Source organism: Zonotrichia albicollis, chromosome 17 (assembly GCF_047830755.1).
Source record: "Zonotrichia albicollis isolate bZonAlb1 chromosome 17, bZonAlb1.hap1, whole genome shotgun sequence".
Taxonomy (NCBI): Eukaryota; Metazoa; Chordata; class Aves; order Passeriformes; family Passerellidae; genus Zonotrichia; species Zonotrichia albicollis.
In genome coordinates this window covers 1,246,481-1,268,800 of record NC_133835.1, presented here as the reverse complement: position 1 = coordinate 1,268,800, position 22,320 = coordinate 1,246,481, and the positions used below count along the sequence as shown (strand labels likewise).

Here is a 22,320-nt window from a genome sequence, read left to right as displayed (position 1 = left end):
CGAAGGGATTCATGTTCCAAGCAGCCATGGTCCATAAAGTTTATGTGACTGAGCACCTAACCCCACCAGCTTCTCCAGCCCTGGGGACAGCACATGCTGGGTCACCTGAGCCTTTAGGGACCACACCCCAGAAGAATTCAGCCTTTCTCCATTTCTGCAGGTGGGTGCAACTCTACAGCTCAGAGGCTGCATAAATCCAATATAAATGTTGACTTAGATATTATCCAGGTCTTTTCAATGGCAAGCCCAGTACACTCAGCAAATCCTAGTTTTAATTACATGAAAAATTACTGTCTTCACATACCATGTGAAATGTGTTTTTCACTGTTGCTCATTTTTAGGAGATTATCATGTCTTCCTTCCACTTGCCTCCATTCAGATGAAGTGTTGTAAAGGCTATTTTTTGGTGAGATTGTGTGAACGGGCTGCACACGTACCCAGGGCTGGGGATGAGGAGCAGTTGTTGAGAACAGCAGGGAGGTCCATGCTGGGAAGGTGGGTGATTGAAGGTCTCCCAGAACTCCCAAGCTCTGGAGCTGTGGAACCCCCACACACTGAGACCCTGGGTCTGCCAAGAGCCTTCTGAAACCAAATCAGCGCCCTCACAACAGCCCTGACTGCCACAGCCCAGCCAACACATGGGCAGATACCATGGGGGTCTGTGAAATACCTGAAAAATAAAGAACTGTCTGAGCGGATTTCCGAACGGCTCAGACGCCACCGGCGCTCCTCGACCGAGCTGGGTCCAGCCCGCCAGGCCTTGCCCCGGCTGGGCAGAGCTCCCATTCAGAGGCACCTGTGATTCATAGGCGGGAGGGACGGCCCGCGGGGAGCGCGATGCCACTCGAGGACAGACCCATCCCTGCCCTCCGGCGGAGGAGGGGCTGTCCCTTGTGGCCGTCCTGGGCAAGGGCGACCCGAACGGGACAGCTCGGGGGACGCCATCGGGACCCCCGCCTGGCCGCTCCAAGCGCGCTCCTGCTAATTTAGCCCCCGTGCGGCCGCCGTAGTTCCGAGTTGTGCCGGGAAGTGGTGGCGCGCGGGCTGCTGGGATATGTAGTCTATCCGGGAGGGCCGGTTCATTGGCGGCGTGCTCCCCGGCGCCGCCCGGGAACTACAGCCGGCGGCAGCGGCGGAGCGCGCGCCGGGATGGCGGCCCCCTTGGTGCTGGTGGTGCTGGCGGCCGTGACGGTGCGCGCCGCGCTCTACCGCTCTAGCCTCGCCGCCTTCATCGCCGAGCGGGTCGAGGTGGCGTCCCCGCTAAACGCCTGGAAGCGAGGTGAGGCCCGGCGAGCCCGGGCCGGGGCGCTGCTGGCCGGGCCGAGCCCCGCGGGGGCGGCGCGGAGGAGCCGGGGCGGCGGGACCCCCGAGCCGGGCGGGCAGGGCCCGATCCCGGCCTGGCGGCTGGCTAGAAGCTGCCCCGCGGTGCGAGCGCCCAGCTGCGCTCCGGGCAGGGCCGGCCCGTGCTCGGCCGGGCCCGAACCGGAGCTGCACGAAGGGGCCCTGAGCAGCCGTGCCCGGGAGCAGCCCGCGGGTGCTCGGCGGCTCCGGAGCCGGGAGGGCCGCGCGGCTGGAGGCACAGGCCGGGGCTGCAGCCGGGGTGCCGCGGTCCGCAGCTGGCCGGGACACTGGGGTGTCACACACGGGCACAGGCCGGGGCTGTAGCCGGAGTGTCCCGGTTCGCAGCTGGCCGGGACACCGAGGCTGTCACACACGGACACGAACGGGCGCGACCCGCCCAGCACGGAGCGCGGGGCTGCACCGGCCTTGGCTCCGCTGGCCCCCACGGGCACCGTGTCGCGGTGAGGGTGCCGTGCACGGGCCCCGGTCCCCTTCCCTGGTCAGCTGGTGTCCCACACGTTCCCGGCCATTCACATTCCCTGCTGGAGGCTGAGTGAGGTCCTGGGTAATCGGGGCTTTTCAGTGATGGTCAGCTGAGGATCATCTGAGCCTTAGGAGCCTTAATTTATTTTGAAGACGTCCCTTTGGTATCCAGTTATTATGCAGATAAAATTATTTGCAGTTTTGGGGTGGAAAAGTGTGGCCAGAAGTAATAAAGGTCAAAAGTACAAGTGTATTTGATGACCTGAGGCCTCTGCTCCACAGTGTATAGCACTTCATGCTTCCTGTGCTATTGAATCTTTGTAAATAGCACCTTAGAGCATCAAGGTAGGTATCTAGATAGTAAAGGGGAAAAGTGGGATCATCTTGAAAAGTGTGGGCTGTCACCATACAGGAAGTTGATGGCAGCCAGAATCTATTTCTAACAGAAATATTTCTGTATCACTGAACTGAGCACCTCTTGTGTTTTCCTGCAGTGCTGTTTTCCTGTTTGCCTCTGAACAAAGGGGCCATTCCCTTCGCTTCTTTCACTGCATACTGCTCAGTCCAGGGAACCCCTGTGCTCAGGAGGGTGAAGATTCCTTGGAAGAGCACACACATGCATTGCAGGGCAACCTGTAACTCCATGAGCACAGAGGAGCTCAATTAAGGCTATAAAATGTCAGGAAGTTTCAACAAGAGATAAAGCTTTTAACTTTGCCTGGCAATATGTGTTCATTTCTGTTCTTCCCTTGTGATTTTGGACCTTTGAGGCCTCTCTGCATCTAATGAGGCAAAACAGTTCAAGCTCTATATTATGTTGTGGATGTCCTCTTGGAATTATATAATTCTCCAGGGTAAATGCCATGTGTCAATTAATAGGTCACTCAAAAGGAGGAGATATCATGCATGTGATTTATATGAAGTGCAAAAGATTTCATCTAGAACATTTTTAGCTGAAACAGATCAGTAGGTGATGAATGCCCATGCAGGAACGTGCACAGAGCTGGGGTGAATCTGTTCTGGCTGGCTCTTGGCTCTGGCAGGTATGCTCTCACCCATTCTGTGGGTGATATTCTTGGAGTATTTTGAAACTGCAGTTTTACCCTCAGGGGATCTCTCACTTCCCACATTCAGGGCTCTAATGCAGGTGTTTTGTCTGTTTCAGTGGTCGAAGGATTAGCTCTGCTGGATTTAGGGGTCTCGCCATACTCTGGAGCTATTTTTCATGAGGTTGGTTGGTTTGCATGCTGGGTTTTAAATGTGGTATTCCAGTGGCAGGGGTCCTAGTTTGGCTGCTCAGGGCCTGGAGAAGGCTGGGGGCTTTTGTCCCAGAGACTGCAGAGAACCTGAGGTTGTGTGGTTACACAGAGCAGTGGTTACACAGGGACCAGCACGAGGAAATCCAAATAATCCCAGTGAATTCCCTGTGCAGGAGCAGGCAGTGCATAAAGAAACTCTGAGACAGGGGCACTCTGTAGTGTCAGATACTCTGCTCACACCCAGCTGTTCCTGTCAGCACAAGCTGGAGCAGGGACAGTGTCACTGTGAGTCTGATAGGATTTACAAGGTATCAGCACCTGGAGTCTCTGCATTCGCAGAAATTCTAATGCTAGCAAAGCATGCAGTTTATTTATTCCTCATCTTGAAAACACCTTGTTCCTGCAAAAGCACTTAAGCACCTGTGGGGTTTTGTGCCCTTGAATGTCCTTACTGACATGAGGGTACACTCATACATTGTGTCCCTGGGGTGAAGCAGGGACCTGGTATCCTCTGAAATAAATTCTATTTATTTAGACAGAATTTCTGCCAGACTGTGAAATATTCCCCCATGCTGATTTAGACCATCACATAATTTTTAACCTTTTTAAAAAGAAATTTATTTTCTCACAATGAAGGCTGATTTTGCAGCATATAAATATAGTTCTTCCAGACTAAGCTTTTGTGTGATGGGAATAATTCAGAAACATACTTTTCCTCTTACCTTAAAAGAGAAAAATTCTAGGAGTGAGAGAATTATAGAATTGTTACCCTACAGCTTTATTCTCTTACTCTAGGAGTAAGAGAATGATAGAATTGTAACCCTTTCTTTATGTTTTTAACATGCTTTCTTCTTTTTGCACTATAAAAGACACATCTAAACAGCAGGGGAACCAGCTATATAGGAAATCTTTCAAAATTACCTGCAGACAACCTGAAAAATAAATTTTCTATAAGAAATTACTTTCTAAAGCTGGTCTTTGTATGCTTTCTATTGTAAGTCTACCACTATTGTAGTAGAAATAAAAAATTGGAGTAGAATACAATTTTCAGAGTTGATGGTGTCTTTTATAAAGTGCATTGAGGACTTTGCAAGGAAAAAGACCACTAAGTGTGCTTTGATTAATCACTTTGCTCTGAAGTACCAGTGTTGGAGTATAGACCAAAGGAAATTACCTTTGCCAGTGTCTAATAGAACTGCTCAACTCTGGTATTTTGTCTCATCAAATCACCAGTATTTCATCTGGACAGTATTTGATATGGATTTCCCTTTTGCTCTTTCAGACCCCGCTGATAATCTATCTCTTTCACTTCCTAATTGAATATGCTGAACTGGTATTCATGGTAAGTGCTCATGGAAAGCTTCTCCTGAAAGGTTCCATTCAGGGAAATGCTGAGTGTGATTTTCTTTTTTCAGTCCTTCAGCCTCCCTGTAGCTCAAATTCCTGCTGAGCTCAGTTCATTAGAAAGGCAGCTTTGCCTGCACAAACCCACATTCAGGCTTTCCCCTTCTTGTACATATTTGTGGTGGTACCACTTGTGGGTTTCTCTGGGTCTGGATTGAAGGCACTTGAGACAGTAATTCATGTTTGGACTCAGGTGTTTATTATTTCTTATCAGTGAAACAGTCTCACTACTGAGAGTTCAGCAGCTTTTCATTAGAAGGCACAAAATGGCCAACAATCTCTTGGTACAAGGGCTTCTAAGACTAAACTATCCAATTAGGCACTGACACCTGGATTATTTTCCCTTTTAACCCAATAACTGATCCCACAGAGGCCACAATGGGGACTTTTCTGCCCAATTACAAAATGCCACCCAAACCCATGAAGAAGAAGGAAGAAGCATGAAGAAGGAACCCAGGACAGCACCGTGTGCCCTCCATCTTGCTTCCATCCACAACATAGCAAAAATCCCAAAACCCCAATTTCTCACCAAGTGATGCATCTACACTGCTCTCTATACTCTAATTCACACTTTTGTGGATTCCAGTCCATCTTGAAGTCTGGGAAACTTTCTCCATGAATGAGGGTCAAAGTCAGTGCTCCCCTGGGGGTCAGGGCACCCAGAGCAGAGAAATATTCCCTGTGTGCCCTGGGTTTCCACACATTTTCCTTCCTTTTTGTGAGTTCTTGCTTAGATAAGTGTCCCCACACAGAAAGGGGAAGGTGTCATTTTGTTTTGAATTCCAAAGGTTATCTCTTCCAGGTGACACAATCCTGTGTGCCCCCAGCCTGATGCCTGTGCTGCTGTTCCTGTCTGCCAAACCCCAGACAGGCAAGGAGCACAAATGGCTTCATCCCCCACATGTCTCTTGTGAATTGTTCTCAGAGTTCTTCTGCACAGTTCAGAAGGACAGAGGGCCTGTGGCTGGGTGCACAGAGCAGCCAGGGGAGCCTCAGTGCCCAGTCCCTGCCAGGCAGGGCTTGTGCAGAGCCAGTGTGCCCTGTGCTGCTGCCTGGGCACTCTGGGGCAGCTCAGGGCACTGTTACCCTGCCCTGGTGGCTGGGTGGGTTCAGCCAGCTGGCACTGCCCTAGTGGTGCTGTGCTCCCAACACCAGTGATTCTCTCTATTGCTCTCATGTGCTGCTCTCCATTAACAATTTCTTTCCTCTTAATTCCCCATTCTTGTGTTTTGTAAATATAAATATTTTTATTCAGCTCGTGTATTCAAGGTGAAGTGGTGTGTGAGAGCACTGTACAAATCAGCCTTTCAGGATTTTTAAAGCTTGTGTTTTGTTCCCCTGAGCTGAGTCAGATCAGAGCTCCTGTTAAATGCTGACCAATATATTTTTCTCCATTTGTTTGTTTTGCTTACAATCATGCTGTCCCTTGCTTTTTTAGATAACTGATGTGCTAACTGCTGTTGCCCTTTACTTGGCAATCCAGGACTTCAACAAAGTTGTGGTAAGCTGACTTCCCAGTGTTGCTGGTCCTTTTCTCCCAGCAGATATAATCATCTTGGGCCAAAGAAAAGATGTGTCAGAGGATGTGGTATCAAGTTCTTGTTGCAGTAAATCTGGTCATATTTTAGTGATAAACAAACAGGACTGAATGTGGCAGACAAATGAGGCATTTTAAATTCTGTTGTGGCACTATTACAGTGTCTGTAGCTACACTCTGAGGTGATCACAGCACAGTTTTCTCCAGCCTGGGTGTTCTACCCTGGAGAGGGTTTCTTTGCACATGAGCAGGAGGTAATGCACAGATTAGAAATGTGTAAAGGAAGGAGTGAAACCTTCCAGCAGTTCTGAGGGGACACAGATCATTCTTGTGAGCATGGTGAAAGTCTGACATCAAATACTGCTCCTCCCTTCAAATGATAAAGATGTGTATTTGGAGGTGAGTGATTCTTCCCAGCTCTCAAAGGACATTTTGTGTAAGCAGTGCTGTGCTCTTTGCAGTTCCAGAGGGGTGGGGATTAGGTATCAACATCAGCAGGGGGCTGCATTTTCTACAGCATCTCTGTGGTCTCCCACCAGGCTATGAGCTTGTTCCCTGTCCTCTGACTTTGAGGTTAAGGAAATAACCCAGGATAGAACTGCAGGCCTGTAAGAATTCCACATGTGAGTTACTTTGGTTGTTGAGAATTCACTGCTAGCACCTCTGTCCTTCTGTCTCACTATGACATAATTGAATCAGTTCATATTTCAGATTTCTCTCTTGTCTCTGTAGAGAGCCTCCTAAAACAAAAGAGATTGAAGAGAGATTTGTCATAGAAGTATCCATCTTTAAAACAACAAAGAGAGCATATGTGTGGGGTTTGGGTTTTCAGGGTTTTGGGTTTTTGTTTGTTGAACAGTGAATTTATAAAATTAGCTTTTCATTAGAGATCCAGAGAGGTGTCAGGAAGATTGAGTGTTGGACTCTGGTGTGGTGAACTCACTGGCAGCTGTGTCAAGACATAGACACAGGTCATTAAGGAAGTTTAAACAGTAGAAATTATCTGCTTCCTCCTGGCTCTCACTTCAGGTTTTAAGTATTTGGGGAAAGATGGGAGTTTTTTGTTCTCTACAACTCCTCACATAACTTCTAGCTCACACCAGGGGCTTGAATATGCTCCACAGTAATAGAAACCTCAGGTAACTGGCTGAGTAATATGAAATAGAATTACACAAGTAGTACACAAAAATGGCTTTCCTGTTCTGACAGTCTGTGATCATTCTCCCTTGTTCAGTTCAAAAAGCAGAAGCTCCTAATAGAACTGGATAAATATGCACCAGATGTGGCTGAACTCATCCAGACACCCATGGAGATGCACTACATCCCCCTCAAGGTAGCACTATTGTAAGTATTGCTCCTGTAGGCTGCAGTGGGCTGCTTTGGTTCCTCAGCTCCCTTTGGGGTTTGTTTGTCTCATTTGGGCCTTCAAAAACTGGCAAAAGTTGGATTTCTTTCCCACAAAAATTCTGAATTTCCTATTGGCCCTGAATACTCAGTTTGAACATAAAAATCAGATGTATTTACATGTGCTTGTTGCCAGCAAGTAAATTCACTCAGGCCCTTTGAGATGGGCTCAGCAGCAAGGTCATTTTCTGGGTAACAAGAATCAGCACAGATCACATTCCCATTTATGTTGCCTGTATGATAATGTTACCAAAATGATCCTCTGCCTTCCAACTTTTTCAGAAAAGTTAGGAGAATTTCTCAGCAACTGCACAAAACATCTGAGTGTGTGCTGAATATCCCAACTTGAGTATCCCAAATTTCACACTTTGAATATCCCAAATTGCTTATAACAGTTAAAAATGTTTTCATGTTATAATTTTATTAATTTTATGTCTGGGTGTTCTTCTATATACAAAACATTTTTTTCATTTCAGAAAGCTTCAACTAATATACAAGCAAGGCGCCTACTGTTACAGATTTTTTAAAAATTTATATTTTGACACAAAGAAATTATCCAAATTGATCTGTATCAGGGAGAGCTCTCCATTAGATAAATTGCCATTTTTTCTTATTTTCATGTTAATTTTTTAATGGCACAGTCCCTGTGGCCAGGAGGGTAAAGTGGGTAAATTGCAGACTGTTTTGTACATTGCCACAGCAAAGTTGGCATTCAATTGTACCTGTCCTGCTGTGAGCTGCCTTCTGGAAACACTGAAAAAGACAGACTGGGACTTGGAGATACAGGAAAATATAAAGAGAGAATTAGGAAATCATCAGCCCTGTCTACTGACTCTGATGAGTAATTCAGTTATTGGCAAGGCTGATCATTACATTGTCATACTTAGGTTTGGAGGACTAGCAATACAATTTTTCTTTGCTCTGAACTTACTTAAATGAGATTATTGTAATTCTTATTTCCAAAAGGAGCTGGCATGCTCCACATACAAAGTGTGGCTGAATTCTGGAATGTAAAGTTGCTAAGAGTTTTTCTGCAATTCCAGTTAAAATGTGTCAGTCTTGCATAGCTGGCTGGTTGTGTGCTCAGATGGTGCCATGGTAAAGGTAAAGGCTTGCTCTGCCACAGCAGGAGCCTGGCTTGTGGGAAGCTCTGTTTATGTCTCAGATTTCTTTCCATCGTGTTTTCTCCTTATTCCTCTTCAGAAGTAGTTGGTGTGAGTAGCAGAAAAAGTTTCCTTTGGACCAAATAATCCTAGATTTGAGTGAATAAATGTATAATGCTTCTGCGAAGCAAGAAGCTTTTTTGGTAGTCATTTTCTAGGCCAGAACTTGCATTTTGGACCTCTTCCCAATGTTTCATTTCTGTAGTGGGCTCCTTGTGGCCCCTGTGTCCAAATCTGCAATCCAGGGGTCTGGTTTTGCTTCAGATTGAAGAACCTGTTCAGCTGAATTAATTTGCTGATGAGAGGATCCCATCAAATGTAAATAAACAAAAAGAAAAGGCAAAGTGCATCTTTTTTTTTCTTTGAACATCTCTTTAATTAAAGATGTAACCTGAGCTTTGCTCTTTTTCAGCTACCTGTTGAACCCCTACACTGTGATGTCTTGTGTGGCAAAGTCCACCTGCGCCATCAACAACTCTGTCATTGCATTCTTCATTTTAGCTACAATAAAAGGTAACTCAGTGAAGAAAAAAGGGTTCTTTTGGACTTTTTAGAAAGATTGGAAATGTAGCAAAAAATAAATCCAGGAGGAGCTTTGCAGATAGGATTGCTACAAAGATCTCAGTGAAACATGGCACAAACAGGACTGAAACAAGGTGAAAGTTCTACATGAATTTTTGACTTCAGAAGACTTTCTAGTCAAGTGAAGACTTACTTTCACCTCAGTGTTTACAGGAGTTTACACTAAAAACTGACTCCTTTTCCTGGTTGGCTTCAAATAGTTTTCTGTTCAGGAAGAAACATGTCTGTGTGTTGCAGAACAGAAGAGCTCTGTTGCTCTTTTGTATGTGACTGTGCACTTAAATGTCATACACAATTTATTTTCAAGGCTTTTCCTTGAACTTTTATTCAAAAGCAGACATTTGCCTGCAGCTGTTATTTGGCTTTCCCTCGCTGTTGTAAACATGGTTTGAAATGAACTAATTGAGCTTTGGGGAAGCAGAAGCAGCAACCAAAGACCCAAAACAGCCCAGTGTAGTAGATTATGTCAGAATCACTGTTTCATTCATTTCCTGCATAGTGCCAGCTTTCTGTTTCTTTTGACTCCCCAGTGCTAGAATCTTTTAGCCTATGGGATTTGTAATAGTCACCTAAGTTTTAAGGAGTTCTCTGCTGGATCAGAGGAAAGGTCAGTCTGGTCTTTTGTCTCCAGCAGGGCTCAGACCCAGGCACTGGGAAAAAAAAAAAAAAGCTGATATAGATGGTTTTTATCTAAAGAAAGTTTTCCTATAATCATTGGCTAATTGAGTCAGGAGGTGTTTTAATTTAAAAGCATTTGCAATTGCAAACAAGTGGGGTCCATTTAGTTAAACTGATTTTTAACTCTTCACTGATACCCTGAGACCAAAACTTTGGTCGTAGACAAACCTGTCTGGTGGTTTGTCCCTGACTGGGAGTGTGGCATTCTGGAGTTTAGGTGGGGAAAGAGAATATCAGCTTATGGCTGTGATTTCTGGGAATGACTTATTTAGATCTGTGCAGAACTGAGCACTGGGTAAAATCCAGGATAGGGAGGTTTCTGTCAGGAGAGGGTAGTTGAGGAGAGGAGAGGCCCATCACCAGGTAACCCTGTGCTTTCCCTGTCAGAGCAGGAAGCAGAGAGGAGCTCTCTGAGTGTTTGCTGTCAGCACTCACAGTGGTTCTGTGCCCTGGGCTGTCTGAGCTCTGTTTTTACAGAGGATTTCCACTGAGTCTGTAGCTATAACCAGGCTACTGCACTGGGTGCTTGCATTTTTTGTTGTTTAACCTGAGATCTTTTGGACATTTTTTTTCTGTTAATTGGCTGAGAATATTTCTGTTATTAGTTGAGAAATGTGAGATGCTCAACACTGAGACACCTCAAATAAAGCTGCCTCAATAAAGACATGTATACTTACAAAATCACTTGGAAAAGTTGTGCCAATCCATTCTATGCCTCAGTTTTGGTATCAGTAAAGCAGAGCTAATGCTGCTGCACTCCTTCAGTGCAGACTTTGCTTGCTCTCTTGCACACAGCTTTGCTGAGGCTGCAACACATTCTGGTGATGAGGTTAATCCAGCAAGCCCAGTATGGCAGTTCTTACATGCAGATATGACTTGAGTGAATGCATTCCCATGCATTAACAGCAGCCAGCATGGGCTTTATATAGACTGAATTATATGAATCTCTTTCTGTGTGTGAATGACAGGAGATAGAAACCAGCCAGTGGTTTGTTCTTCTGGAATGAGTCATTCTCCATTCAAAATGTCATTAACAAAGGACACCCTGCAGGATACATTCTGCTAAAAACTCCTTTAAGGGGTGTCCTGATACTTGTGAATCCCCTGCAGAGGCTGAAGAGTTTCTTCCCATTTGGACTTGCTGTCTGTATGGCTGTTTATACTAAAAGTTCCTTATGAACTTTTTTTTTCTTTGCAGGTAGTGCCTTCCTCAGTGCTGTGTTCCTGGCCTTAGCAACGTACCAGTCACTCTACCCTCTCACACTGTTTGCTCCAGCACTGCTTTACCTTCTACAGGTAGGTGATTTCTAACTCTTGGTGCCTTCTTGTGGCTGGGGAGGGGACTCAGACAAGGGCAGAGTTTCAGCAAAGGTGACTCTGCTCAAGCCATGGCCAGTGTGAAGCCTCAATGGGAATGCCTGTGTTTGGAGAGAAGGGAGCAGGGAGTCTGCAGAGCTGGGTGTGTTTAGCTTGCCCAAAAAGTGGGCAAGTGCTGTTCTTTGTGTTGTGTGGGCAGCAATGGAGGGCTCAGACCCAGAGAAGTTCAAAAATACTGGTTTGGGGCTGGTTGTTCTTTCTCCCTCTCCATTAACAAGACCCTGAATCCCACCAGGGCTACCCTTGCTAATTTTATCCTGCTTTGGCAGCAAGGTGAGGCTGTGATGCCAGCAGAGGCTCAGCTTATTTCACAGATCACTTTGTGATAATGTTTAGTATTTGAAATTCTTAAAATTCTGACTGCTGGTGCTGTACGTTTCACCAGGCATTTTTTGTTGCCTCTGATGGTGATGCTTATACCTTGTCTTTACTTAACTAGCCTGTTCTCAAATCTCTGAGTTTCCAGACAGAATGGGAGTCAGTTCTAATTAATTTTCTTGCTCTGACATAAATGTCTCTTACTTTTTTTCAGAAATTTTATTAATATTAATCCTTACAGGAGAAAAACAGTGCATTCAGTGTTGCTTTTTCAGTTTGATGAATTTTAGGAGAATTTGTATCTTTAATATTTTAGCCTCTTTTAACTTTAGTCAGAGTAAATTGGGAGTGAAGTGCAAGCCTTGTACTCGGAATTCACAACCAATAATACAACACAAACACAATAAGTGCTTTGATATGTGATTGCCTAATTTGCAACTTTTAAAAGGCAGTCATGCCAGCGTGTGTCCTTTTATCTAAATTTGTAAATGAACTTTCCTACTTTCTTTGTACAGATTTAAATCACTTTTCTCCTGCTATTTTCAATCTGTCCTGCCAAAATTTCTGGTAATGTTGCTTCCATTGTCCCAGCAAGTGTCATTAAACCCACTACAACTGAGAAAACCCAGAGCCCACAGCAGCCAGGGCAGGTTCTCTGCAATCTCCTGTCAAATCCCAGGGCCAAATGGAAAAGCCACATCACTGACCTGGAGCTGCAGAGTGCTGAGCAATCCCAAGGTGTTGGCCCCTGTGTGTATTTGTACACAGGCAGTCAGGGGACTGGTGGAGTGGGATATCCCTGCCATGTGACGAGGACATGTGGCAGTGGCAGGACATTGTCTGAGGATGGCAGCTCTCAGAGGGCTCCTCTGTGCTTAGGAGCTCAGTGGGTGTCCTCTTGCCCTGATTTCAGCAGAGCAGGAGTGCCAGGCCAGGCCTGGGGCCACAGGGTTCTGGAGCAGGGCTTTTGGTCACCCCCTCTTTCTTCAAGAACATATTGAACAAGAGATCGTTGGAAGAATTCTAAGAGCCAGCCTGGGTAATTCACTGACTGAAGAGATAGACATAACTAAAGCACAATCAAATGAATTCTTTGCCTCTGTGTTCACACATAAGGTTTTGGGATGGCTGTCAGAAGCAGACATAAATTTCCCAGGAGAGGAAGGAAAAATATCGAAGAAGGTACCATTCAGCCAGAACAGGTGATCAGGTGGGGTCATGCAGGAGAAGACAGGGACCAGTGCAGTATTGCAAACATCTGAGGTGCCAGCTGTGAGGAGGGGTGTAAATCTTACTCCTGTGTGTGTGCTCACCCAGGGGACTCACTGCAAGCAGAAATGACCAGCTTTGCTGTATTTTCAAACCCAGCCCTGGGAGTGCATGCAATGTCTGTGACTTAATTGGTCAGAGTGAAGAACAAGCAAATTGTACTTGAAAGCTGCTCCTGCAGATGGCATAGTGCCAATATTTAATGCTTTCTTTCATCAATTTGAACTGATGTTCTGAACACTCACACGTTTTTGTGGCTCTCCCTCTGCTGAGGTGCTTCTGCTTCTCTTTCAGCGCCAGTTCATACCTATCAAACTGAAAAGCAAAAGTTTCTGGCTCTACACCATGCAGTATGCATCCCTGTACCTGTGCAGCCTGGTGGTGATCATCTGCCTCTCCTTCTTCCTGCTCAACTCCTGGGATTTTATCCCATCTGTTTATGGGTTTATGTAAGTATAAGGACTCCTACTGATGGTTTTCTGTCCAGCCCCACCCTGCCCTCACAGACTGTTTCTTGCCCATCACACACAGGTGTGTGCTTGACCCAGGAGGTGTGTGCTCTGTGATTTACTGGCAATGCAATAAAAGAAAGAACATGTGGAGGAAAGTGGCCATTAGCCAGCTCCAACTTCTGTTAAATAAATAATAGCAAAAATTAAAGGCAGGAGCTGTTTTCCACTGAGTGATTGGAAATGGATTTGGTTGTTAAGCTACCATGGCTGTGAGATATTTCTCTCTGGAGAAATGTCTGCTTGAGAATGGCTTAAATCCTACTGTGACATCAGGAAAGATTCCTCAGCAGGATTTTAACCTGCTGTCCATGTTTTCATCCATTTGATTTCTCTTTCATGGATTTACAATTTAGGACCTACATCCAGTAGCACACAATGATTAACTAATGCAACAGAAGCAGGGCAGGGAAGAACAACCATTCACAAATTTACCATGACTTTCTTTTCAACTTTCAGCCTTTCTGTTCCAGACCTGACACCCAATATTGGCCTTTTCTGGTACTTCTTTGCAGAGATGTTTGAACACTTCAGTCTTTTCTTTGTATGTGTGTTTCAAATCAATGTGTTCTTCTACACCATTCCCTTGGCAATAAAGTTAAAGTAAGTATGAAGGTCTTTCTCTACCACTTTTCTTTTACTCTTAAGTTATCCAGTGGACGCTTCTAAGTCTGAAGTTGGATGTCTTGACCTACAAGCCTGAAAAAAGATTTTTAACAGGGCTTATCCTCATTTCCCAAAGTTTCAGCTCTTCAGTTTCAGTTCCTCTTGAACAGAGTGACTTGGGCTCTGCAGTGGAACTCTGTGTTGCAAGCATCAACAGAGGCAGCAGAAATGGAGGCTGTACAAGGCCAGCATAAGGCACTGTAGTCAGAAAGCAAGAATTGGCTGGAACTTGCAGCTCTTCATTGTCAGAAAAAATGTGGAAACTTGGGGACTTTTCTATCTGACTTCATTGACTTCTTTCTGATAAAAAACCCCCATTAACACACCTGGATTCTCAGTGAGCTTGTCCTTTGGCTTGCACTGGATAGATCAGGTGAGGGATAACTGTGGGCTTTGGGCTTCTCCAGTTACCATCAGAGGGCAGGTGCTAATTGCTTCTGGTGAGTAAGGCAGAGCTGGGAAGCACAGTGCAGGTGTGAATGTGCACTGAGGCTGCTGGGTGAGGGCTGTGGCAGATGTGCCTCCCCTGACCCTGCTGCTCTGTAGGGCAGCTCCATCCACCCCAGCCAGCATTTGGAGCCTAGTCTGAAGAGAACAGGGCTGCAGGAGCCTCTTTGAGCCTGTCCTGCAGCACATCTGTGCCCTTGCTGATATTCATTTGCAGTTTCCAGAGGCCCTGCTGCATTCCCTTAGCCTTTGTTTTCCTTTCCAGGGAACACCCTGTGTTCTTCCTGTTTGTCCAGCTCGCCATCATTTCTATCTTCAAGTCCTATCCCACGGTGGGAGATGTTGCACTGTACATGGCCTTCCTTCCAGTCTGGAGCCACCTTTACAGATGTAAGTTCTTTGTGCTTGATTATTACTTATCTGGAATGTAAAAGGGTCTGCCAAATAATTAAATTAAATGGTCACCACTAAACCAAACCAGACCCAAGTTGACAGGCTCTCATGGCCTCCATGGGTGTCTAGAAGGAGGCTGGGCTTTGGAGGTTTTTCCTCTGGTGATACAGTCCCTAACATGTCTTTAGGACTTGGGTTGAAATTGGTCAAGGAGGGAATTTTCACTTGTACCTTATCTTCCTCCTCTCTCCAGCTTGTTCTGAAGATTATCTTTTTTATAAGAACTTTTTGCAGTCCTGCATCCTCCAGATGCTTCACTCCCATTTAAGGCTATGTAATTTGAGCAGTGCTCCTGCATTTGCCGAGTTCCCCAGCCTCAAAGTGCTGAATCTTGCAGTTGTGCTTTGTTTTGTATCTGCTTGATTGCTTAGAGTGACAGTAACTGAGTCTCTCCAAGCAGTTGTCCAGACTTTCTTAAATGCTTCAAAAAGACCCTCTTTATCTCCTGAAATCACAGAGAGCTTCCTGTGGATTCTCAGGCTCAGTCTGTAGAACCTGCATCCATGGGGAGATTTGGAAGTGTTGAGTTTTTCTGGCATTTCTTGCTTAAACCAACTGCTCTGACCAGCCATGCCAGGTTGTCCAGGCCTTTCACTGCAGCCTCCTCCAAGCCAGGCCAGGTGTGCTCATGGACAGCTCACCTGCCTGTTGTAGGAGACATGATCAGACCTGGAGACCATCTGCTCTGTGGGTTTCAGACTCAGGAGAGCTGAGCTCAGCAGCTGTGATCAAACAGGGCAGGAATCTCCAGGCTGGCCCTGAGCACATCACACCTGCAGCAGGTGATGAACTTCTTAAAGTGCTTGCTCAGCCTAGCTCAGTTCCACATTCCAAACATGCAGGGAGAGGGACAATCATGTCACAGGCTCCCAGCCTGCAGTGTGTGAGCAGACCTTCTGAGCAAGAAATTTAAACTAGGTGGGAAAAGGTTTGGATGCAGCAATGCTCCCAAAGCATCCTCTGCCCCAACTGCAGGGTGGTGGGCATGGGCTGAGCTGCACCAAGCACAGCAGCACAAGGGTCAGGATGGATTACAGCACTGCTACCAAAGGACAGGCATAAGCACTTCACAGAAAACCAAACCTCTCCTGGCCTGGTGGTTCCCAGCTCTTTTAGACAAAGTTGTGCTTGGTTTTTGTCCACCTGACACATAGGCAGACTGCTGGATCCTTGCACCTCCCTGTGTCATGTGTCTGTCAGTGCTTTTGGCCTGTATGAGTTTCTTCCTTTTATGGTGCTTTCATTTCCTTGCCACCTCCCAGGAAAGTATCTTGTCCTATAACCCACAGATTCATTTTTTCCTTTGTCATTAGCTTAATGAGGCAAGGGATTAAGCTGCTCTGCTTTCCAAATTGGGTGCTGCTGGCAAGGCCCCTTTGCAGGCTGCTGGTTACTGTAATGTAGATACCAAAAAGCCAAAGTCATCCAAGAAAGAGCATTTGGAAGCAGGATCTGGAAGGAAAGAGCTGCAAATGGGGATTTCACACTGCAACAAAGGCAGAAGTATTTTTTTTGAAAGGAAATACAGTGGATTTCTTATAACCACTATCCAAGAAGTTACTAAAGGAACCTGTGGAAGGTTATTGGAGGAAAGTGTGTCTTGGCAAGTCCCTCTCACCCCCTGCACACCCCAAATACCATTGCTGGTTGTGTGACCATGACTGCTCAGTAATACATCATTTTAACAGCTGGTTTTCTTTTACAGTCCTCCGGAACATCTTCATCCTGTCATGTGTGCTCATTTTCTGCTCCTTCCTGTTCCCTGTTCTGTGGCATCTATGGATTTATGCAGGAAGTGCCAACTCCAATTTTTATTATGCCATCACGTTGACTTTCAACATAGGGCAGGTCAGTAGAGTGAGGCAAATGGAGCTGCACTGTGGGCAGGCTGCTGGAGGGGGTGGCCTGTCAGCAGCAGGGAATCCTGCAGGATGGGGCTGGCTCTCTGCATCCTGTGTGGTCCTGCACAGCAGCTTCCTGGCTCTCTCCTGCATTCTGTCTGTTCCTCACCCCTGGCACACTAATGGGAAAGAGTTCTTGTGGTGTGAGCTGTGGCTCAGCAACCCAACCCAGCCAACTGCAGGTTCTGTGCTCTGCTGCTGATGGCCAAGGAAAAGCATCCCAGGATGGCAGGGCCAAGCACAAGTGAAGGGAGGAGGAGAGCTAAGAGGGGAAATGGAAAAACCTCAGGGCAGTAGCAGTGGGGCCAGAAAACAGACAAATGAGACCTGCCCGTGCTCAAGAACATGGCAGCAGTATTTCTGAGACGTGGCAGCACGTGCGGGGTCCCAGTGGTGTCAGGGCTTGCCCTCCCTGCCTTTCCTGAGGCCATTCTTGACTTCCAGTGGCCTTAGGGAAAGCAGAGCTTAGCACCCTTGAAGGGTGGAACTCAGAGTACACAGCTGATACAACCTTTTGTAAGTCCTTTCTCTTCTCTGTGCTGCTTGTCATGTACCTGAGCCCTGGGGCACTTTGACTGTGGGTGAGCAGAACGTTCATTTCATGTTAAAGCTGCCTTTAGTTTGAATGTGCCTCAGCCATTTATGCTTGTCTGCTTCTCCTAAAGCCAGGGGAATGCTTTGGCCAGGGACAAAAAATCACCTACTCTAACCCTTGATTAATGGGGAAAATACTTATTTGGTAAAACCAAAAGAGACTGCACAGGTTGAAAGGGAGAATAGAGATTCTGCTAAGAGAGGCTGATGGAAAACTGGGAATGGTTCATTACAGGTCCTATGTAATGAAAGAAATAGTAAAACTTTAACTAGAAATAGCAGCTGTTGATATTCTAAGAGGGTTTTATTTCCTACCTGAGAAAGTCATAGCAGGTCCTGCAAGGTCTTGTGCTCTGTGTAAATGCAGACATCAAGTCTCTTGTCTGATTTCCTTGTGAGAAAATCTAGCCCCTATCCCCACCTCAGCTCTTTCTTTTCCCATTTAGGTATCTGCAGAGAAGTTTAGGTAAAGGTGAAACCAGCTGCACTGGCAGAGCCTGTCAGCAGTGCAGCAAAGCCAGCAGTTCATCATGGCTGTTGGGGCTGACCCTCTCCCTGGGTCTGTTCTCCTTCACACTCTCTCCCCTGACCTCAGCAGTCTGCAGCCCTGTTTCTCTTTCCCCTGCTCTGCACCTGCTCCTCCATCCCCTCCTCTCCTGCCATTGAGCCTCTGCAGCAGCTGCTGTGTTTTTCTGTGCTGAATGGCACAGTAACCCCGGCAGGCTCTGACTGTCCCTCACTCTGTGCTCTTTGTCACCTGGAGTACACAGCAGTGCTTGGTGCCAAAGGGATGCTTTAGGTGGCATCTGCACAGGGACATGAGGACAATAACTGCCAGCTCAGGCTGGCACTGAGAAGGTTTTCCACTCTGGTTACCTGCTCCTGTTTCCAGATGGAGGAAGGCATCGGTCCTGTGGGAAAGTCCCACCACAAGAGGCTGTGACAAATGGCACTACTGAGCCAGCAGGTCCCTGCCACAGCCCAGTCTGCCCCAGCAGTGGCAGCTTCCCATGGCTGCAGCTTTAGAGAATCCCCTGTCACCCATTCCAGCCATCCCAAGGCCCCAGGAGAGGGAACAGTGCCACCATGTGCCTCAGTACAGCCAGACATGTCCTGGCTCAGGGCAGAGTGGCTGGAAAGGCCCTGGGGGTGCTGCTCAACAAGAGCCTGGTGTGCCCAGGTGGGCAAGGGGCCAGTGACACCTGGCCTGCACCAGCCAGGGGGTGGCAGCAGGACCAGGGCAGTGACTGTCACCTGTGCTGGGCACTGCTCAGGCACCTTCAGTGCTGTATCCAGTTCTGGGCATCTCTGTTCTGGAAGGACATTACAGGGCTGGAACAGCCAGAGAAGGGAACTGAGCCCCAGGAACAGCTGGGGGGGCTGAGCCTGGAGAAAAGGAGGCTCAGGAGGAACCTTCTCACTCTGCACCTCCAACAAGAGGGTACAGCTGGGGAGATCAGACTCTGCTCCCAGGGAATAGGGACAGGAGGAGAGGAAACAGCCTCAAGCTGTGCCAGGGGAGGTTCAGGTTGGACAATAGGAGGAATTTCTTCACAGAAAATATAGTCAGGCATTGGAAGGGGCTGCCCAGGGAGGTGTCCAGGGAATGCCTGGACCTCCAACAAGAGGGTGCAGCTGGGGAGATCAGACTCTGCTCCCAGGGAATAGGGACAGGAGGAGAGGAAACAGCCTCAAGCTGTGCCAGGGGAGGTTCAGGTTGGACAATAGGAGGAATTTCTTCACAGAAAATATAGTCAGGCATTGGAAGGGGCTGCCCAGGGAGGTGTCCAGGGAATGCCTGGATGTGACACTCAGTGCTCTGGGCTGGGTGACAGTGGGGGATCAGTCAAAGGTTGGACTTGGTGATCTCAGAGGTCTTTCTCAGCTAAAATGACCCTGTGATTGTGGGACAACACTTGGATAGAAGGAGTCCTGTGGGTGCAGCTGTGGCACAGCTGGACCTGCCATTGCCATACACTTTGGCCAGTTTATAGAGCCACTGTATGTGAGTCTCCCCTGGCTTAATGTAGCAAGGGGATGGGCAAGGTGTTCCCAAGGCCACAGTGACTCCTCCAGCAGCATGTGCTGAGCAGCCCAGGAGCTGCTTAACCCCCAACAGGGCCCCTCACCAGCATGTGTCCCTGTTTATTCCTTGCTCTGGAGCAGCACTGATGTGTGTGAACGTGTCCCTCCACAGATCCTGCTCGTCTCGGATTACTTCTATGCCTTCCTCCGGCGGGAGTACTACCTCACCCACGGGCTGCACCTGACCCGGCAGGACGGGACAGAGGCCATGCTGGTTCTCAAATAAGGACTGCAGCACCATTTCCTGGGACATGGGCCACTCCAAGGAACGTGCAAAGCTTGGACTACATGGGGTGGGCGGGGAAGGTTCCCTGAAGGAGGTCTGACTTTGGGAATGATACCTACTGGAAGAAAGGGCTGAGGTTCTGGGAATAACCACTGAGCTGCAGGCTCAGCACAGACTCTCAGAGCTGCAGTGCCTCCCCCCTCAGCTGTGCTTTTCACTTCCACCTCAGCCATCAGCTCTGGGCAGTCCAGCAAAGGCTGGAGGGTCTGAGCTAAACCCAGGGCTGCAGCTCAGACCATGAACTGTTTTCCACCACTGCTTCTTGGAGATGTTTGCTTCTCCGGGGATCTTCCCCTTCCCTGCTTTGACCAGTACCGCTCTGCTTGGCACGAGGCAGGCTCTGGGTACCTGGTGCCCAAGCCTGGCTGCAGGTTCCATTTCTCCGTGGTTCTGCTGTGAGGGATCTGGAAGAATCCCATGTGCTTGGTCACAGTGGGTGCTGTGAAAGGGTTGGGTGACCAAGGACAATGACCTTGGATGGCGTCTGGAGCTGCTGCCACACCTGGTAACCTCAGCACTCAAACACGAGTAGGAACCAGAACTGGGATGGGATCAGGAGCAAGGAGGGTACCAGGTAACTGCTCTATCCCATTGGAGCAACATAGCCATGCCAGGAGCTGCACAGAGGCATTGCAGGTCTCAGAGGGAATACTACTGAGGAGATGGACTCCCACTGCTCCCAGTTTCTGTTGGGTGACAAAGCCTGGCAGTGCTGGGCTCACACTGTGCTGCTGTGATCACTTGGGGCAGCAGCTGGGACCAGGAGGTGTCACAATCTCCCTGTAAGGCCCCAGACCAAATCCAGGAGGAGTCTCAGCCACTGCTGTTCCGGAGTTGTTCCACAGCTGCTTATCACTACTGGATGTGCACTGGTCTGTGTCCCCCTGTGCCAGTCAGTGCTGGGCTCCAGGCTGTGCACGGGGCTCCCTTCAATCAGTTCCCCTGGTCCCCCCCACTCCTCTCTGCACTCAGACCTGCTCACCCTGGAGCTGCTGCTGCCGCCCCCTGAATGTGACACTGTGGGGTGAAGCCACCAGCTCCGCGGGCTGCGGGTGGCACTGAGATGCAGTGACCGGGGTGTGACAGCGCCTCGGGCATCGCCGCTGCTGCCGGGGACAGCCGGGGGTTGGGAACGTGGCACGGAGCCCGAAGGCACCGGGTGCGGAGCAGCTGATGGATGGTGTGCCCAGGCAGGTTGTTGAGATCTTTATTCCGGACAATTCAAACTTTTGCCTTACTGCACTTCTGTCAGCGCTTTGGGGGCGGAGCCGCGCCCGGCCCGGGGCGGCCCCGGCGGGAGCGAAATGAATAAAACTGTGCGAGTTTTGGACACCTCGTGTGCTCTGGCTGTGCGGGGTGAGGGCACGGGAGGGGTCTGAAAGCAAACACGGCCTGGGGGGGAAACAAGTGACAGAAAATGGAGCAGGGCTGTGGGGCAGTGCCCCGGCCTGGCCTGGGCAGAGCTGCCCTTGGTCCCGGGGCTGGGCCCACTCCCGGCCCCCTGCGCTGGCCCCGTCTGGGTGTCCTGAAGGAGCAAGTCCCAAATTTGGACTCAAGCAGTCCTGAGGAAGGTGGTGGGGTCAGCACTGGGCCAGGGGAGGGACAAGGAGCAGGGTCAAGGGTGAGGAGGAGGAAGGGGCAGAGTAGGGGCAGGGAGAATGAAGGGGTGAAGGGACAGGGCAGGGGCAGGCACAGCGTCAAGGACAGGGACAGAATCAGGGTCAGGGGTATGGAAGGGTGGGGCCAGGAGCAGAGATGGGACAGAAGCACTGGCAGGGGCAGGGACAGGGATTGCCATGCTAAGGCAGCTTGGGCAGGGAGGGGGAGCCCTGTCCTGGCTCCTGACCAGGGTCTCAGAGGACTTTTTGGGGCCACCAGAACTGCCTGGTCCCTACCAAGTGTTGCCAGTGACCAAATGCCAGGCACCAGGAACCTCCAGACTCCCACTGCTGTCTAAGGCTGTGGGGACAACACAGCAGACACCCACCAGGGCTGCAGTGGGCCTGCTGTGGAGATGGGGAACAGCCCAAAAATGCCTGCAGTGGGCCCAGGGCTAGGCATCAAGGCCATCATGCCACCAGGCAGGCACACAGCAAGTCCTGAATCGGCATAAATGGAGGCTCACAGCCAGGCTGAGTGGTGTGGGGGTGTCATCAGGGAGAAGGGGCTGCACTGGGGCGCTGCACCTCCTCCCTGGTCTGCAGGGGCTTCTCCAGAGGCACCTGAGGCTGGCAGCTCCCTGAGCAAGCAGCTCCCTCCCTCAGCTGCCAGTCCCAGGCTGTCTCTGAGACTGAGTCTCCTCTGCCACCAGGGCCTCCTGTGCTGGGTTTGTGTGACCAGGTTTTGGTAGAGGGGTGGCTAAAGGAGTGACTTCTGTGAAAAGCTGCCAGAAACTTCCCCTGTGTCTTGCAGAGCCAACTTCAGATGGTTCCAGGATGGAGCCACTGCTGGCCAAGGCCCAGCCCAGCACAGATGGTGGTGATGCCTCCAGGATCAGGGATTTAAGTAGAAGAAAAATGTTACTGCATAGATGTAATTGCAATCAGAGAAGACCAGAGTGAAAA

At 48.7% G+C, this 22,320-nt stretch overlaps 1 protein-coding gene across 1 annotated transcript; it reads left to right on the top strand.

Annotated features, from left to right (window-relative positions):
• Positions 1-1,050: 1,050 nt before the first annotated feature.
• On the top strand, positions 1,051-21,086 carry PIGU (phosphatidylinositol glycan anchor biosynthesis class U). Its single transcript, XM_005495253.4, has 12 exons — positions 1,051-1,279; positions 2,990-3,054; positions 4,366-4,425; positions 5,926-5,988; positions 7,259-7,368; positions 9,004-9,104; positions 11,050-11,147; positions 13,110-13,264; positions 13,784-13,927; positions 14,703-14,827; positions 16,596-16,738; positions 19,583-21,086. The coding sequence occupies exons 1-12, from the start codon at positions 1,150-1,152 to the stop codon at positions 19,694-19,696; spliced, it is 1,308 nt and encodes a 435-aa protein (XP_005495310.1). The 5' UTR covers positions 1,051-1,149; the 3' UTR covers positions 19,697-21,086.
• The last annotated feature ends 1,234 nt before the right edge of the window (positions 21,087-22,320 follow it).

What these genes read in the sequence shown, in the direction of transcription:
- PIGU (XM_005495253.4), top strand. Translation starts at nt 1,150, where the DNA reads ATGGCGGCCCCCTTGGTGCTGGTGGTGCTGGCGGCCGTGACGGTGCGC. An exon ending in CCATCTGTTTATGGGTTTAT is followed by an intron (nt 13,265 to 13,783) that starts GTAAGTATAAGG and finishes TTCAACTTTCAG; the next exon opens with CCTTTCTGTTCCAGACCTGA. An exon ending in CCCTTGGCAATAAAGTTAAA is followed by an intron (nt 13,928 to 14,702) that starts GTAAGTATGAAG and finishes TTTCCTTTCCAG; the next exon opens with GGAACACCCTGTGTTCTTCC.